The sequence below is a fragment of the Arachis stenosperma genome, chromosome 4 (genome assembly GCF_014773155.1).
Source record: "Arachis stenosperma cultivar V10309 chromosome 4, arast.V10309.gnm1.PFL2, whole genome shotgun sequence".
Classification (NCBI taxonomy): domain Eukaryota; kingdom Viridiplantae; phylum Streptophyta; class Magnoliopsida; order Fabales; family Fabaceae; genus Arachis; species Arachis stenosperma.
Window position 1 is genome coordinate 141287211 of NC_080380.1, and position 19558 is coordinate 141306768.

General features: G+C 33.8%; 1 protein-coding gene and 1 pseudogene across 1 annotated transcript; both read right to left on the reverse strand.

Annotated features, from left to right (window-relative positions):
• Positions 1-1120: 1120 nt before the first annotated feature.
• LOC130975731 (chromatin assembly factor 1 subunit FAS1-like) lies at positions 1121-6847 on the reverse strand (annotated as a pseudogene).
• A 3966-nt stretch (positions 6848-10813) lies between these two features.
• LOC130975732 (AP2-like ethylene-responsive transcription factor BBM2) lies at positions 10814-15241 on the reverse strand. The gene is made up of 6 exons (XM_057900474.1): positions 15158-15241; positions 14982-15056; positions 11957-12058; positions 11314-11387; positions 11166-11213; positions 10814-10901 (listed from the first exon to the last, which is right to left on the reverse strand). The coding sequence occupies exons 1-6, from the start codon at positions 15239-15241 to the stop codon at positions 10814-10816; spliced, it is 471 nt and encodes a 156-aa protein (XP_057756457.1).
• Positions 15242-19558: the final 4317 nt, after the last annotated feature.

Genomic DNA, 19558 nt, shown 5'->3' on the forward strand with positions numbered 1-19558 from the left:
AACAAAACGGCAATAGTTAATGAGAGTAGTTTGTTTTAAGAGGACAACCAAGGAGAAATAATTAACATAAATTCTTTTAGAGCAGTTTGATTTTTCAGCCAAAAGACAAGAAAGAATAATCAACATAAATTCATAGAAAGCTTAATATCTAAAATAAATAAAAAGTAGTTTACTTAACATAAATAATTTACTTAACGTAGAATGTAAATAAAAAAAAGAGAGAGAGAGAATGACTCGCAAAGTATAATTTTGTAGATATACATCTACATTATCTACTATAAATGTAGACAGCTTAAATTAGTGGTAATAGTCAAATATAATTCCTTGATTAAGATTCAAAGTTATCAATAACGAACTAATTAACAATTTTGGTCTAATACAATGGTCCTAATCCTAAAATTATAGCTATGACAATGATTTTGTCATTGACAAAATGAACTAAATTCTTCCATTGCTAATAATCATTGCACGTTAGAAATTAACAAGTTTCAGCATAATTATCATTTAGCAACAACGAGAATCTATGAAACGGAAATCAGAATTGCAACAAACAAGAAACGTAATTAAATCATTCAAAGATAGTGAGCTTTCTGTTATCATTTCCTGTTTGATTTTCAGAATTTTAGGAATGAAAAAGTGAAAATAGTTGTTTTTTGATTTCATCACCTATTTTCAATTTTTCTTCACAAAATTTTGAAAGTAGAACGCCAAAGATAAAAATAAGAAACAAAAACAAAAACCAAACTGGACATAATGTTGACTTCATCAAAACCGATAGAGTTGGGACTACGATTTCACACGACAAAGAAAGATTTTCTTATAAAAGGGAAGGACGGTCCTATCTAGTGACTTCTTAAATCGATATTTTATCTCCCGTAAAAGTAAATATTTAAAGAATATATTCTAAATTAATCTCTAATAAATTTTTAACATATTTTAGTTTTTAATAAACTTTCATTACTTATACAAATTTAAAAAATTATTTTTATTATATTATAAATTTTATTATAATATAATTAGATTCCTGCAAATATTATTATAAAATACATTAATTTTTTCTACAAAGAAATTATTTCGTCTCAAGAATCTTTAAACTAATAAAAATTTGTTGAGTATGCTTTAAAACTATCCATGTAATTAGAGACTTTGTTGGTTTCTATTGCGTGAAAAAAGAGAGCAATAAAATGATTCATTAAGATAAGATAAATGGATATGGGAGAATGAAAAGTATCGGTTTAATTTTTCGGTAGGGTTGGAAATGGTGTTCTCTGTTTCTTAAATCTTAAGATATTATTTTTTCAAAAAAAAAAATATTCATATTTGTGATGATCATTTTTCACCTGGATAGGAGGCTTGGGATCAAATGAAACAACCACTCCAGTAATTTCTGTGATCCTCTGAAAAAAGAAACATATAATTAAATAATACTAATTGTAACTGATTTTTGTTATATTAAACTAATTTAGTTATACTTGGTTAACAAAAAAATTTGAATATATAATATTTTACTTTTTTTTAAGTTATTCAATGTATTTAATATTAATATTATTTATCTTTAATAATATAGATGAATTAAAAAGACAATCATATTTACTTTACATATAATGACTTCTTTAATTCTTTCTTATATAATAGTATTTAAATATAGCATAATCATATCACTTTAAAAATATTTTATAATATATTATTGAAATTTGTCTTTTACTATATTATTCAAAATAAGAAAAACAAAGAGAAATAAAAGAAAAAAAAAGCTGATGATAAATGTTAAATAGATCTCTATAATTAAAAATATTTTTTTCTCATTCTTTTTAAATTTTCTGTTTCTTTACTTTTGTTTATTTACTTATTTATAATATATTAAAGGTGAAACTAAATATTGTTATCTTGAAAAATTAAAACATAATATAAGTAAAAAATATTGCACATATATACATCTTAATAGTGAAGTTGACATATTTTTTTCATTCAATATTTCCTTTGTCCATCTTTAATTTATTAATATTAAGATCCTTTTTGTTTCGTTTACTTTTCTTAATTATCATAGGGAATGAAAAAAAATTAATAATAATACTTATTAAAATCTAAATTAAAAGATAATTATTCTAAATAGATTCTAAAAAATCACAACAAATAATTTCATATGTGCTCATTTATTTTTTTGATAAGAATTACCATTATTTTTGAAAATGTTAAACTAAATTTTATCATAAAACAAAATAAGAGAAAAGACTTAAAAACAAAAGAATATTAATTTAGCACAATTATGATTCTAAAATTTTTTATCCAATCCATTATAAGTAGCATAAGTAGTTATCTATCTTTAATTTACAAGTGTAAGCAATTAGTTAATCTAACTTAACGATAATAGAGTAAGATTAGAAAAAGTGTAAAAAAGATCATAATTCTGCAAGCTACATAATAAAGGATTATATAGATTATAATTTGATTTCACTTTTAGTATAATAGTATCACCATCAATATGAATTTACAATGCAATATTGTTGCAGAATAAGGTATGCTATTATAAGAATTGAAGAAATAGGAATAACCAAGTTTATAAATGTACTGTGTTATATACCTTTCATAGAAATTACATTGCACTCAATGTGATTTCTTAGAGTAATCAAAGCTTCTCTATTCTTATTCTTCAGATTAACCATTCATTTTTAGAAAATTAAACCATCAATCATGTATTAAATTTCTGGAGTCAAAGATATTAGTCTATAATTTCCATGTAAAATAGTATTACTGACAAAAAAACATAATTAACAATAGATTTCATTCAATTTAAGACTAAGGGATATCAACTTCCAATCATAATAGCAATTATACCACATAAGTATTCTAATATCATAGTTGGGAGTGTACTCACTCATGACGTTTCTTTGACTTCTGCTTCGCTTGACCACCCTTCGCTACTTTTCCATCACCAGATAATGCAGCATCCTCTACTCCTGCTCATTAGAAGAATATGCTCAAATTGCTATCAAAAGACCATGGTCTAGCATCTTTCACAAAATTAAAAAGCATATTCATCTTCATCTTCTTTTCATTTACTTGAGTAGGATTGTGAAAATAAAATCTCTAAAAACCATATAGCTTAACTATAAACTTCCCACTTTTCAATATTTTAACATCTATCACTTATTGACTCATCTCCCATCCTGAGCATGACCCCAAAAGTGAAAGAAGTTTGGAGACAAAATGGCAGAGATAAACAAGCACATCTAATCCTGTTCATATATTGTATCACAAGAATATTTAAAACCGGAAAGAAAATGGTGGTCAAGAATGACTCACTAAATGCTTGATACCTATCCTTTTCACAAAAGAAAGAAATCATGGAGGGGTACACGGAAGTCTCACCCTTAGTCCCTTTTGATGGTTCGTAATATAACCCAGCTGCAGTCCAGTACCTAATAAAATTCTTCTTCACTCGCCTCATAAATTCTTCTTTTGATGGAGCAGAAATGCCATTAGGTAATGACATCATTGGACTAGATGTTGTACGAACTCTGCTGCTGTTCTTGATTACTGCCAGAATGTGATTTCAGGGATGATATTGGTGAAATTTCACCGGGTCTCACACTTCCATCCGCAGGTGGCAAGCATCTTTTGAAGAAAAATGCAGCAATGCTTCTCTTTTCTGCATGTTCATATACATTTAATTTAGATGAAGGAAAACTAAATCAAAATTTGGGTAAATGAGTGGGAAAATCAAAATTGCATACCAGGGTTAACAGGCAAGCCAAGCTTAAGTAAAACTTCCTTCTTCACCTGGATTAAAGTTAGAACATGATTTTAACTTTTAAGATACAAACATGAGATCAACCATAAAGTAAAATGTATCACACCAATAGACTCAATACAGCACTGTATGAAAGGAAAGGAATCATTTGAGCCAGCAATTAGTAGATTGTGGAATCTTCAAGCTCACATACCTGCCAGCGGTTATCAACATAGTCTGATACTTCTCGCACTTTATTCTTTAGTAGGGACTTTGAGACAGATGGGAATTTCTGTTGCAAAGACCCTAACACTTTATTTATGCTCTGGGAACAATTCTGAATAGTAGTAACCTGCAAGATGATAAAATATGCATACTGCAGCATAATATCAAGCTAAAAATTCATCACAGAAAAATAAAGGGCAGTTTTGCAAAAGCAATCCTTAAGAGATATAAGTTAGTAATGAAACCCGTGCAGCTTACAATTATTGGTAGGTCTGAGTCCAGTATAGGAGCCATATCAAACAAAGGAGTAGCACCACCTTTATCATTAGGGAGACAGGTTTCGTGGTCCTCATCTTGCACTTTCTCTATAGACATTTCTATATATGAGCCACCAGGTATTACACACATACTCAAGGCCTGCAAGAACGTTTGCTCCTGTTTAGGAGTTCCACTTAGACTTCGATCCAATAACAGACCCTGGTTATGAGTCAAATTTGCTATAATCAACGGTTGATTTTTTCGAAGAGCATGCTCTGTCAAACTGTTTAAATATTTCTGATGTCGAAGTAATGCATAAAACTCCTCGTTTTCACTGTCATCCTTACTGCTTGGCGTGCTATCAACCCCCTCAGTTTCAATGTCAATTTCCATTCCTTCCGCTTGTGCACCCTACATATGAATAAACAGAGTTAATGACGCTCAGGCATATAGGAACATACCAAAGGTCCAAATTGGAATCACTGAATTCGAAACATAACAAATGCAAATTCAGTACAACAATAGCACAGCCTCTACCTCATCTTCTGAGAGATCCGTCAGGTACAAAAAACCCATCTTCACTTTCTTCATCAGATTTGGGACAGTCCTCTAGAGATTCATCTTCATCTTTGTCACAATCTGAAAGACTTTCACCAGGTTCCTCCTGGAAAATTATGCACGTTAGCAGGTGGAATCCATTTGATATTTCATCAACTTAAATACAAAAATTCAATGCACCTCTTCCCATTCCTCATCGCTGGTGACATCATAATCCAGGATTGGGTCCTTTCTTAAAGGATGGCGTGGTCCAACAGCATTACTACAAATACATATTTCAACAAATAAGCAAATTCAAGAATTTAATCAACAAATGAGGGTTTAATAGTGATGACCAGTAAAGGGCTTTAAGTACACATAGCACTAACCCCAAAATCTACTCGAGCATAATCTAACCTTTTTGTGGGCCAAATACCATAAAAGGCAGGTCTATGAGCTTTATCAAACTGCAATAATTGTTTTGCCCGAGAGTACTTCTTAGCCTCAGGAGGTGAACTATCTACATTCATCGGGGATGATCCAATATCAGAACTGCATTCTCCAGGTCTGTCTTCAAGTCCTTCCATGCCCAACTCATCATAATTAGCATCAGATTTAGAACTCGTCAGCTTAAGTTCCTTAAAAAATCTCAGTCCTGGGTTTTTGACGTAAGCCCCATCTTTGTTTTCTGTTTGACCTAATTAATTGACCTAAATTGCGCCATGTTGAAAAGTGTAACCTGCAAAGTCAGATTTTTTTCCTCCTGAGAACTACAAACAACTTGGTTAAAGACTAAACCCAAAGGAAAAGAAGAGAAAAAACTTACTTGCGAATATTCTCAAGCACAATTTCACTACTTATTGCAAAAGTACTATCCATTGAAAGAGTAGCTGATTTAGTCACACTTTCACTCTTATTACTAGATAAATCAGGTGCAATTTCTTTGGGTGGGACATCATCATTCTGAAATGCTTACTAAACAATCATCATTCTGAAATGCTTTCTGCTTCAGTTCAGTGTCGCTTCTTCTCTTTACTTCTTCTCTTACTCTGTTTCTTCATCTTCGTCTTCTTCATCAATCATCATCATCTTCATCACCTTCTTTTCTTCTTCTTCAACCAAAGCTTTATTTAAACAAATTTTTATTTAACCCACCTCTTGCCTAGCCGAGGACTACCTCCTTCCTTTGTGCCAATTTTCTAATCCCTTCCTCTTTGTGCCCGATATTTTCTACTTCCCTCAAAACTCTTTCTTTGTGCCCAGTTACATACCTTCTTCTTTAAGAGTCATGATTTCACCGAAAAAATCAGGCTCCACACTAGCGGAACCGATCTTAGTGTGGAAGCTGATTTTGGTGGCCTTCGTTGTCGAGATACACCTTATCAACGCTGTCCAGATAACATGGTTAATACCAATCTATGTGGAGTTCGAAATACCGGATATGGACCTTTTCGGTGCGGCTCGGTGCCGTTTCTAGTTCTGTTTTCCATCACTTACTTAGTTATACAGCAACACCTAAAAATTTAGGTGGCGGCACCGTCCTTTTATGTTTGCGGGTGCTAACGCCATCATAACTTTTTTTATAATTGAATTCGCCAAACACATTGGGTACGCCTTTGGAGATAACCTCTCTGAGTATACTCAACATCGCGCCTTAATCATTTTTGGATTGGATTATGGATGTTAGAGATTTCGATCAACATGATCGATGCCCGCTGCAGAGACTTCCTTGATGATCTTGCCAGCAGAGACCAACCAAAAATCAAACTGGCATACCAGTTTTCTCATTCTTCATGGCAGTCGAAAAGGAACTGATTACTTGGCCGCCTTATTTAGTAAATTTGATATTATGTTGGCATTTGCCATGACGAAAGCATGTGATAGGTTCTGCACATAGGTTCTGCACAAATGTAAAAAGCATACCAATTTTCTTAATCCTTCTTCTACCGTGACGGCTGTGGCTGTGTTCTGCGTCCAAAACAAACCAGCATTAGCTAAGGAGGAGTCAAGTGAGATAAAAGAGAAAGATGACAAATGTGCACTATTTAAATGCATTCGAGAAATATTTCGGACCATGAAGAGGCTGAATAAACCCATGTTATGCCTGATAGCGGCTGAGTTATTCAACTAGGTGGCATTGTACGGCTGAAGTATTCGGTGCAAAGCATAGAGAGCTTAACTCTAGTGCAAGACCATTATATAACCCAGGCTACCAGTATGGAACTCAGCGTCTTATGCTAACTTGGGTGGTTACGGGTGTTATGTCCTTAGTTGTAGAGCTCATTGGGCGAGCGCTTGGTGGCGCTAAGAACCTTTGAGCAACTGGAAATTTTATAATTGCCAGTTGTCCAAAGGATCTTCGCGCCAAGCACTCGCTCAATGAGTTGTACAGCCAAGGACATAACACGCACAACCACCCAAGTTGGTATAAGAAGATGAGTTCCATACCGATAGCCTGTGTTATATAATAGCCTTCCACTAGGGTTAAGCTCTCTATGCTTTGCATCGAATACCTCAGTCTCCATCCAATAAAAAATGTACCATAAGAACTCGTACAATGTCACCCAATTGAATAACTCAGTTGCCATCAGACATAACTTGAGTTTATTCAGCCTCTTCATGGTCCGAAACATTTCTCGAAAGTATTTAACTAATGCGCATCTGTTATCTTCCTCATTTCTCTCACTTGACTTCTCTTCCGGTAATGCTGGCTTGTTTTGGACGCAGAACATAGCCACAACCGCCAATAACGATAGAAGAAGAATTGAGAAAATTAATATGATTTTCACTTTTGCGCAGAACCTATTACATGCTTTTGTCACGGTGAATGCCAACATAACATCGAATCTACTAGATAAGGCGGCCAAGTAACCCAGTTCGTTTTACTGCCATGAAAAATGAGAAGAACTGTCAGTCTGATCTTTGGTTGGTCTCTATTGGCAAAATCATCCAAGAAGTCTCTGCAGCGGACATCGATCATGTTGATCGAAATCTCCAGGATCCATAATCTGATCCCAAAAATGGTTAAGGCGCGATGCTGAGCATACTCGAAGAGGTTCTCTCAAAGGCGTACCCAATGTCTTTGGCGAATCCAATTATCAAAAAAGCTATGGTAGCGCCAACAGCAACCTTAAACATAAAAGAACCGTGCCGCCACTCGAATTTATAGGTATTGATGTAATAACTAATGGATCGAAAACAAAATTAGAAATAACTCCGACGAACCACACCAAAGAAGTCAATTAATTTGGTATTCCGAACTAAAACATATATTGGTATTAGTCATGCTATCTGGACAGCGTCGACAAGGTGGATTCTAACGGCATAGAAGCCACCAAAACCAACTTCCACACTGAAATTGGCTCTGTCGGTGTAGAGCCCAATTCTGTCGGTGAACTCATGGCTATCAAAGAAGAATATATGTAACTGGACACAAAGAAGAGAGCTTAGAGAGAGGTAGAAGGTATCGAGCTCAAAGAAAAAGATATTAAAAAGTGGGTACAAAGAGAAAGCTTTGGAAGGAGGTAGTCTTCCGTTAGGAAAGAGGTGGGTTAAAATAAGAGTTTGTTTAATTAAAGTCTAGGTCGAAGAAGAAGAAGAAATAGGTGATGAAGATGATAATGATGATTGATGAAGACGAAGATGAAGAAACAGAATAAAGAGAAGAAACAACGCTAAACTGAAGCAGAGAGCGTAAGGAAGGCGTTGCCAAATTAGAAAATCAAGTTGCCAGCGCCTTCATGTTTTGATCTCCACCTTTCTTGTTTTGATTTAAAGAAGGCGATGTTAACTTGGAGAGTCAAGATGCCAACGCCTTTGTTATTTAAAAAGGGAAGGAGTTGCTAACTTAGAAACCTAGTTTGAAAAATAGAAGGCCTTGCTAACTTAGAGAATCAAGTTGCCAACGCCTTTGTTATTTAGAATGGGAAGGAGTTGCCAGCTTGAAACTTCATAGCTGAAATGAAAGTGGTGATGCTGCAATGAGGAAGGCGTTGCTAAGTTGGAAACCAAAGTTAGCAACTCCTTTGTAGTCAGGCTGAAGTTGGCAACGCCTTTGATGGCCTTCACTTTGCTCCAGGGCGCTCTGCTCCACCTATCAATAACCAAAGAACTTGCATCAAAGTTTTGCCATTCCATACAACAAATTTCAAGACATTCATTCATTCAAATTCATTCATAAGTTTCTTGAATTACTTGCATGAAATTGACCAAAGTTCACCTAACTCTTGGTACTTTAATGTATGAAGATAAAACTCATCAAAATGCTTGTTTATTTCAAAGAAAATGAATGAAATTAAGCTAAAACTAACTAAACCAACTAGCTAATCTAGCTAATATGCAAATGCATGAGGGGTATGGAGACATGAACAATTAGGATACAGACATAGAAGATTGACAAACTTAGGATGCTCCATACATATTATATGCTTTCAACTTTCAAGTTGTGTAAATGTCAATGCTGGTTAAAATTACAAATTTACAACTTTTCGTTATTGGTATAGCAGGTTTATTTTAATCCACAACTTTAGGAGCTGTGGCTAATAATCTATTTTTAGAACATTTTTCTGTTCTATTCTTTATGAAGGATATTTATTTATTTTGATTTGATATACTTTTTTGGGTGTTCTCAGGAAATAAAGCAACAATGTGAGGAGAAAAGGTATGTAATGTATTAAATCCTGATTTGTCTTTGATTGGGATACATGGCTATGACTTATTGTTTAGTTTTATGATTTTGCAGCGATGTTTATAAGTATATGGTAACCAAATATAAGGAAAGAGGTAGGTCTAAAGGTGGGAAAGGGGAAACTTTTACATTGCAGCAGTTGCAGAATGCTCGTGATGAATATGACCAGGAGGCTACACTATTTGTTTTCCGATTGAAATCACTAAAGCAAGGACAGTTCCGCAGTCTTTTAACACAGGCAGCACGTCACCACGCCGCTCAGGTTTTTCTGATTCCCGCTGTTTGTTCTTAGAGTACGCATTTCCAACTTTATAATTCTGATGATTATCATTACTTCCTGATATGCCTCAACAGTTGTGTTTCTTCGAGAAAGCAGTCAAGTCCCTTGAGACAGTAGAACCACATGTAAAATCAGTAACTGAACGGCAGCACATTGATTATCGACTCAATGGTCTTGAAGAGGAGAATGGGTATGAAGAATATGGAGATTATGATGAAGACAATGAAAATGGTGAGAATGATGATGGAGAGTTGAGTTTTGACTATGGACAAAATGAACAAGAACAAGATGTTTCCACATCACAAAACTCAACGGAGTTTCGTAATTCTGTTTTTCTATGTTCGTCAAACATAGAGATGGATGCCTATTGAAGATTGGGAAGCTATTTCCACAATCAGACACAAACACAAATGTTGTCTTAAGCAATGAAAGTTCACATCCTTATTTGCTAGATTGATGGATTGAGTAAGAACCTGTAGATGAAACTTCCCTTGGTCAATGCACTAAATTATGAAAGTGCTATGGAAATACTCTTATGATGAACTTTTGATTATGAATATGTTGGAATTTTTGTTTCTAATTTCAAGTCTATAAGGAATAAGCTTAAATTATTTCGAAATTGCTATAATAAACATTGTACTCACTTGTGTATGTATCCTTCCAGTTGGACCAGGTGGAGCCTACACTAATTTTTATTCAGAAAATACTAAATTTTTTGTTTTTAGAATTTTCATTCTTTACAAAATTTATAATTTAAAATAAACATAAAAAAAATATTAATATTTACTAAAAATATTAACTACCTAATAGTATTTAAAATATTAGTCACAAGTTTTATTTTAACCATCAATTGTTGCTTTCATTGATTGTATATATAGGTGTATCTAATGAGTCATGATATTTTAGGAGGTTATATAATTCAACGCAATTGAAAGTGAGACACATAGAATTAGTAATTATGCATGGATCTTTTTCTTGTTTTAGTTATTTGGACGTTTCTTTACCCATAATTAAAAAATATGGTTGGCATGTGCTAGTGAATATACATGCATAGAATAGAAAATAGAAGTGGAATAGAATAGCTAGATGCCTAGATTCACTTACTAAAAGTTCCTAGATAGAGATCTTTGTTGCCTGCAACTCTTCCAATCCGAGCTTGCCATCTACCATGTTGATGATGCCTACATTCATATTTTAAAATATAATAATGAACTCTCTAATAACACTGATATTTGGATAAAAACAACCCTTAACACAGTTTGGGACAAAAAACAACCCTTAACACAGTTTGGGACAGACAAAAAAAATAACATTAGTTCTTTATATTTTAATATTTCACATATCAATTAAGTTTACTACATTAACAAATTTTAATTATACCAGTTATTAATAATTACACTATACATTATTGCATAGATATATTTGAGATTCTAATAATCAAATGTACTGTTACTCCGCGATAAATGAATGCACCACGAGAAAATCCACTACTCTTCCTACAGTACAAAATATTATTTATATATAATTCATTATTTATATTTTTGAATAAAATTAATCAATAACAATAAAGGTATATACAATTACGAATACACATACCTTCTCAATGACGCAACATACTCTTGCCTTGTCATGTGCTTCATTTCTTCCAACTCTTTTTCATATTGACTAATCTAAAGTCATTATCAAAATTATATTCCAATAGAATAAATAATTATTATATATATTTTGAATTAATTTTATATGTACTATTAAGTATACAAATAAAATATAAGAAATATATATAGCATTTAACCGTATATTGCTACATTAACAAAAATGTTGTACTTCTATATATTTACCATCTTAGCAAATATTTGATAATTAAATAAATAGTGTAAAATGAATATTCGTTTTCCTTAATTGCCAATTAATACGCACATCAATTATATATACTGTAACATAGTTAGCTTGATAAGACAAATAATCTAAATTAGTTTCTTCTATGAGCAAACAAAACCCAATAAAAGAGGAAACTTTTTTCAATATTGCACATTGACACAAACATAGAAAGTGCCCTCTATCTAGTAGTGGATAATAGCTTATATGTTCACAACATTGTTGCATGTTAATCCCAATGCCAATAATGTTTGTTGCCTATAGAGCTTTATTCAACACAAACCCTTAATTGAGGGTAATACTATACAAGGCAGTTAAGAAGAGAATTAACATAAAAAAGTGTGCAAATGAAAATTAAAATTACCGGAAAATTTGTTGTTGTTGTGGTTCCCCAGTATTTTAGGGCTGCTAAATCATAGGCTAGAGCTGCTTTTTCTTCTTTGTCATAACCTCCTGCAAATAAGCATCAACAAATTAAAATTTAACTCAAACAGAAAACATGGCATAATTCATTAAAAACAAAAAACAAAAAAAACGGGGGGCTTTAATTTTATTTCATTTTTTTTTTACTCACAAACCATGAATGTTGATGAAAATCATACACCATCGGAGTGAAGAGGGTAATTTGCAAAGATGAAGAACACACAAGTTAATATAATACTAGCATTTGGCCCGTGCAATTGCACGAAAATATCTAACTATTTCTTTTCATTAAAATTTATATTTCTTATAGAATTTATACAAAACAAAATTTTGTAGTGAAAATACAAATTAAAATATGGATGATGTCAAATTATGTCAAAATAAGCCTAAATTTATTATATATATAATAGTAACACGACTATTACAAAATATTACAACATTTATAAATCATCCATGACAAAATAAATTTTTGCATATTCCAAATTAAAGAAGTGTTTTCTAATACTATTAAAAAATAAAAAATAAAACAACAAAGAACATGATAATCTCAACCAGTTAATTTTGTTAATTCTAGTGATTTCAATGAGTTGTCTTTTTTTTAAACAATTTTAATACATATGTCTTTTTCTTAACACAATACACCTTAATACATGCTTTCCTGTTTAAACTTTTGGAAAAGTTTTCAAGTATATATATCGGTACACTGGTACTTCAGTAAACTTTAACCGCTCATCTTAATTATATATTTCCCATATCGTTTTGCAATATCCTTACTTTTGACTGGCTAATCAGAAGGATGAAATCTAATGTTAATATCATCAACACATGAAGAAAGTTTTGTATTAATGTCATCAAAATGATAAAAATTTCTCTAAAACTAATAATAATCATCATCATATAAAAAAAAAAAAATAACACTAGCAATGAAAGTTAAAATGATAAAAATGTCTAATGAAAAAATAAAAAAGGAAATTTAATCCAAAAAAAAGGTACTTTTCGCCTCTAGAGGGACTTTTAAAAACTATATGAGTCTTAATAGGTACTTTTGAATTTGGATAATTCTTTGTTTGGATTGCTTTCAGATCGACAACTCCATAAATACGAACAACTGTAATTAAACTAAGGAAAACTGAATCTATTTATAAATAAATCCAAGTGGATAGAATGTTAGTAGTGTATGATAGCAGATTAGCTTTAATTGTAGACAGAACCAAACCACCCTCTCCAATTTTATTGTCTAGACTGAAATAGTCAAGAGGCAAGTTTTAGCTCTTTGTAGGAATAGAGTCCCACATTTTGATTTCTTGAGTTCTATTCAAAAATATATTCAGTTAAAATCTCTACCTGTATTTTTGCTCCTTGGAATGTAAATGAATGTCATAATTCATGACTACAACCATATCCAATTGAATGTTAATCAAATTAAAATAAATTCAACTTTGTATTAGCTACTTTAACATGCAACTGAGTTATCTTCACCAATGTTTGGATCTCGTTTTGGTGCAGAAGTTGCCTTCCCACCAATATAAAAGGGAACACGTCATGACTGAATGGAATACCCAATTTTACTAGTTTGAATTATAGAACGTCATCAAATTCTTTAAACAATATAAAATGGGACATGTAAAAAATAAGGCTAAAATTTCTACTCAGCAGAGCTGAATATAAACATTTAATGGTTCAAACATTCTCAGCAAAACTCCAGTGAAATTGAAAGAAAGTACCAATATAAAAAGTTAAAACAGAAACAGAATCTACTATTTTGTTACTTAGGCTGAGTTAACTGATTTGACTAACTTGTATATAAGGAAGCTGTCTCAAAAGCTAAATGGCTAAAGGATCAGCTTCAAATTGTTCAATATAAAAAAACTGCATAACAATTCAAGCACGTATGAAAATGCATTCATCTAAACCCTATAACACACTGAAATACCTTCTATATGCCACAGAACTCTACATCGTGCACAACTATATCAAATAGTCTTCTGGGGTAGGGAAGCCTCATTGTACCCATCACAAAAGAAATGACAAGAATCCCTCTCAAATTGCAAATTGTACCAAACTTTCGTTTTCAGCAAATTGTACCAACAACATAATAAATCCAATGAATCAGCAATAGTAGAAGGGAGGACCAGAGGCCAAAGACTTACATAGCCATAGAGTCATAGAAAAATAGAACAGAGCAAAAATAAATTAATAAATAAATCAAGAAATAAAGAAAAGAAAGTAAACCCCACAAACAAAAATAACCAGAGATGCCAAAAATGTCAACCACTAAGACAAAAATGTTATAAAAAAATGCCATTTTACTTTTTCTTTCCCTTAGCATAATATGTTAGTGTTTTCATATAAGTGATATATCAGAATGAGTCTCACTTTATCATCAAAGGCTTAATTTTATTTTATAATACTTAAGACACAAAAGATTTTGCAATAATTTAGTATATTATCTTAAAAACGTTTTTTTTGTTCACCCTCTCATTAATGACAATCACAGAGAAGCAAAAATACATTCAGATAAATAAAAAGTGGTAATCAGACTTTATAATTAGAAGTAGCTAAAAGTAGCCATATCTTGAAGAATAAATGCAAATGATCAATTCTAGACCTGAACCAAAGCTGCTTCTAATCACATGCAGTCATGCAATATGCATAATGCTTTAATAAAAAAAAATAATGTTGATACTAACTCTTTTTTCATCCAAGAGCAATGCTACACAGTACACATGCACAAGTTTTGGAATATTAATCAAATTTAATCAAATTCAATTTTGTATTAGCTATTTTAACATGTAGCCAAGTTACCTTCATCAATATCTGGATTTTGTTTTAGTGTAAAAGCAAAGGGCATATAAAAAAGTAAAAAATTGAGAAAAATTATACAATATTAGCACTTTCTACTAAGCAAGTAAATCAGATGAATTCAAAGGATTATATATTATTTGAATAAGTAAACAGACTCTTACCTTTACAATAACAATAACTATCACTCTGATGACAATAAGGAGCAATAGCATCATAATACACTTGTCAGTAGCAATCTATTGCCAAGAATAGCATAACAAACAAAAGGGTTAGTCAATGAATGATTCATATACTATTGTAGGTGGAGAAAAAAAGGGTTGAATTTTCAGAAATTGACCTGCCTACCAAGTTGCTTAGCCAATTTAGAGGCTCTCTTCATTGAGAAATGAATAGAATCCAACTCCTGAATGACTTTGCTCATTTGTTCTGTCTATTAAGGAGATATTACAGTGTTTAGTAGGTACGGAAAAGCTCTGCATACAAGCCATTATGGCTTGTATGCTTTACAAGTTTATTAAACAATAAATTTAAAATACGCGCTCCTCCTGGTACGTTGATTACACGCGCTATATAATATGCCGCGTATATATAACTTCCAAATTTAAAATATTTGTTTCCTTCTTCATTTTCGTTATTTTGAGATTTCGTTGTGCTTCTTCTCGCGCGTTTTCCTCATTCTTCTCCATCGATCTTTTCCTCTTCTTTTCTCACTGGTATGTTCTTCGTTTACGTTCTCTTTTTCTGTTTCTGCATCTCGAGCTTCGTTTTTCTCTCTTGATTTGTTGTTTTCTGAAATCAAAGTTCGAGCTCGTTTTGAAGATAATGGATCCTTCAAGCTCAGATTCTGCGTTGAATCCAGGCGATGTGGATTATGAATTTGAATCTAACGAAGTTCCTGAGGTTTGATTTACAGTAATTTGTATAGCATTGTGTAGTTTAAAAATTGCTGAACATTGTTTAATTACCTGGAATTTATAGCAGATGAATTTGAATCTAACGAAGTTCCTGAGGTTTGATTTACAGTAATTTGTATAGCATTGTGTAGTTTAAAAAATTGCTGAACATTGTTTAATTACCTGGAATTTATAGCAGACGCTCGGGTGTAGATCAATTTCTTCTTTGGGTGTATTTTAGCTATAAGTGTGGGTGTATGTACACTTTACTGGTTTTTTGTTATTTTTAATTGAGTTGTTGTTGTTCAGGTGTATTATATCAGACATGATTGTGTGTTTTTAGTTTTTGACATGGTGTATTCTGCAGTCTGTGTATTGAGAGTTTATGGCTTTAAAGGTCATTCTGTAGTTGAGTTGTTTCGGTTCGGGTGTATCATATTAGCCATGATTGGGTGTATTTTGTATCATACTTATGGGTGTATTCACAGTTCTGACACGGTTTATTGTGCAGCCTCTCTCTGTTGTTGATGACGAGCTTGTTCCGAAGGTCGGAATGACCTTTACGACCCTTGAAGATGCCGGAAAATTTTACAGGAACTACGCCAAGGCTGCAGGTTTCTCTACAAGAGTTCGGTGCACAAATAGGAAGGGAAACGAGATTAAGAATCAACTGATTACATGTAGCAGAGAGGGAAAATGGAAATCTAAAATATCTCCAACCGAGAAGACCAATCCGACAGCCGGTCTAAACTGTCCTGCAAGAATTTATATACACACATTGAAGGATGTCGGTGCTTGGATCATTTCAAAGGTTGTGCTGGATCATTCACACCCCTGCTGTCCAAGCAAAGCAGAGATGCTCAAACAGCACAGGGAACTAAGCATGTCCATTCGTCGTACGATAGAGAATAACGACGAGGCCGGTATCAGACCAAGCAAAACCTACCAATCATTTGTTGCAGCTGCCGGGGGTCACCGCGAGTTAAATTTCATCGAAAAGGACGTGAGGAATTACATTACCAGGGAAGTGCGGAATGTTTCCGAACAAGAAGATGCAAAGGAATTCGGGAAATATTTGTTAAGGATGAAAGAGAAGAATCCGAATTTCTATTTCGAGCTCAAACTCGAGGAGGATCAATCGATTAAGCTGGCCTTTTGGGCCGACGCAAGAAGCAGAGCCGCCTGTGAGTATTTCGGAGACGTCATTTCATTCGACACCACCTACAATACAAACAGGTAACAAACTGTCCCTTTTTATGATGCTAAATTAATTTATTTTTACTAATCCGCAGCAGAGGTGTATATTGGCCGTGTCATTGGGTGTATTATAAGCATTTGTTGGGGTGTACCTAATGATTTTGCATTCTGGACCATGGCACTTCGTTTCAGGTATAATTTGGTCTGTGGTTCTTTTGTCGGGGTGAATCACCACGGCCAGTCAACACTTCTCGGATGCTCTTTGATGAAGAACGAAGAAATTGAATCATTCAAATGGTTATTTCAATGCTGGCTTCGTTGCATGGGAGGAAACGCTCCGAAAGGGTTTCTCACCGATCAGTGCGCATCAATGAAAAGGGCTCTAGAGGCCTGTATGCCAACAACAGTTCACCGCTGGTGTATTTGGCACATCATGAAGAAGATTCCAAGCAAATTAAACGGGTACAAGGCACACGCCGATGTCGAACAACAAATGAGCCATGTTGTTTGGAACTCTCACAGCAAAGACTCATTCGATAGGAATTGGAACGATTTTCTGGTGAATTTTGGTCTTGCGGACAACAAGTGGCTCTCAGGTAATGTGTTTTTAAATTCTGCAGCAGAGGTGTAAATTGTACTGTCTCTCGGGTGTATTTTACAGTGTGTGTTTGGGTGTATTATGCATATCTGTACGAAGACCGTCACATATGGGTTCCTATCTATCTGGACCACCACTTCTGGGCAGGGATGAGAAGCACACAAAGGAGCGAGAGCATGCATTCATTTTTTAACAAGTACATCACCCGTAACAGCTCGCTCATTCAGTTCGTCAAACAGTACGATAATTGCCTCGGAAGCAGGGAGCAAGCAGAGAGAGAATCAGATGCTGCAGATTTTCATACGGTCATACCATGGGCAACCAAATCCCCCATCGAAACTCAGTTTCAAGATGCGTACACCCAAGCAAAGTTTAGGGAAGTCCAAGCCCAATTCAGAGGAAAGGCGAATTGCATCACCAGATTAAAGAATTCTGCTCTAGGCTATTCAGTATACGAAGTTGGAGAACAAGTTTCCAGCTCAATATTGGACAAGTTCGCGGTTACCTACGACTCAGTTGCAGCCGAGGTAAAATGCCAATGTTTATTATTCGAGTCGAGAGGGATACTGTGCCGTCACGCACTAAGCGTGTTAAGCTTCGAACAAGTAAGCCAAGTGTCCCCTAGGTACATACTGGAACGATGGAGCAAGAAGGTAAAGAGGCAACACACACATTAAGAGCAGCCACGACGAGCCACTAATTGAGCCAAGAAGCAAGAGGTTCGACCAACTTGTTTTCCGTTCGCAAAATATTTGCGAATTTGCCTCCGAATCAGAGGAGCTGACTGCAATTCTGCACCGTGCGTACGACAACGTCATGGCTGAGATGGAAGCAGTAAAAGCCAAAAGGAAGGGGACATCTTCTTTATCCCACGAAGACGCCAACTTGGAATCCGTTAACGAGCTTCAAAGCCCGCCAAAGATTCGAACAAGAGGACGTCCAAAAAACAGGCTAGGTTCAAAGCTGGAGAAACAGATTGCAAATGCCACAAAGAAGAAGAAGACAAAAGTTTTAAGCGAGGTAAATGTGATGTTCTTTAAATCTGTGGCGATTGAGTTTATTTTTCTAGTTAATTGTTTAGCTAATGCGTGAGTGTTATATTCAGATAAACCTGTTTGATGCTGCATCAGCGGCGCATTCAAGTAGCAGCCAATACCAGGGACAAGTTATAAATTATCAGTTCAGGGTACCAGCAGCAGGGGATAACTCTTTGGGTGTATAGTTATAGGGAGTATGTGTGTAAAATCCCTGTTACCTTTGGGTGTATTTTTGTTAATAGACAATTTACATATAGACACATATATAGATACATATAGAACAAAAGCTGTAAAATTTCACAGGTTATGGGCGTATTTTTCAGTTGATGTTTTTTTTTTCATATTTTAGTAGTTGTAATTCATTCATTTTGAATACTGCACAGACAATTGGGTGTATATTATTACTCAACCTCGGGTGTATTATTAGACTAGCGTTGGGTGTAACAATTTATAATATGCGTATGCCTTGATTTTTTGCTTTATGTTTTACCACCTGTAATACAGTTTTTAAATACATCACAGACAGTTTAGCAGCACAGATAGTTTAACTATGGAAAAAAATATACATTGAATAAATTGAATGGCAAACATTTACATCATTTGTTCAATTTACAAACTACCCAGTTTCTATATCCTCAGAATTAATCTGACAGAACGGACTCAATAATACAAAGGATGGCTTCGACAGCCTTATAGCACTACTCTCTCTAATTGCCTGATCTCTCTGTCTATTCAACTCACTAAATAGTATCCGGGAAGCATATTCCACTCTGTAGTGGTCCACCTCCTCCTACAATTAAAAAGTATGTTATGTTTAAACAGAAATATTAATTCAGTAAAGTAATACAGAGTTATATACTTCTAAAGACAGTTACCTGTGTCCAGTTATCCCATTCATACTTCCCCTTTTTAATGTTTTCCGGCTCTATTAACTCAAGCCACTTCATTACGTAAATAGCGCAGTCATAGCTGAAAACGAAGAAAATAAATTACAAATCTCATTTAGGAAAGTT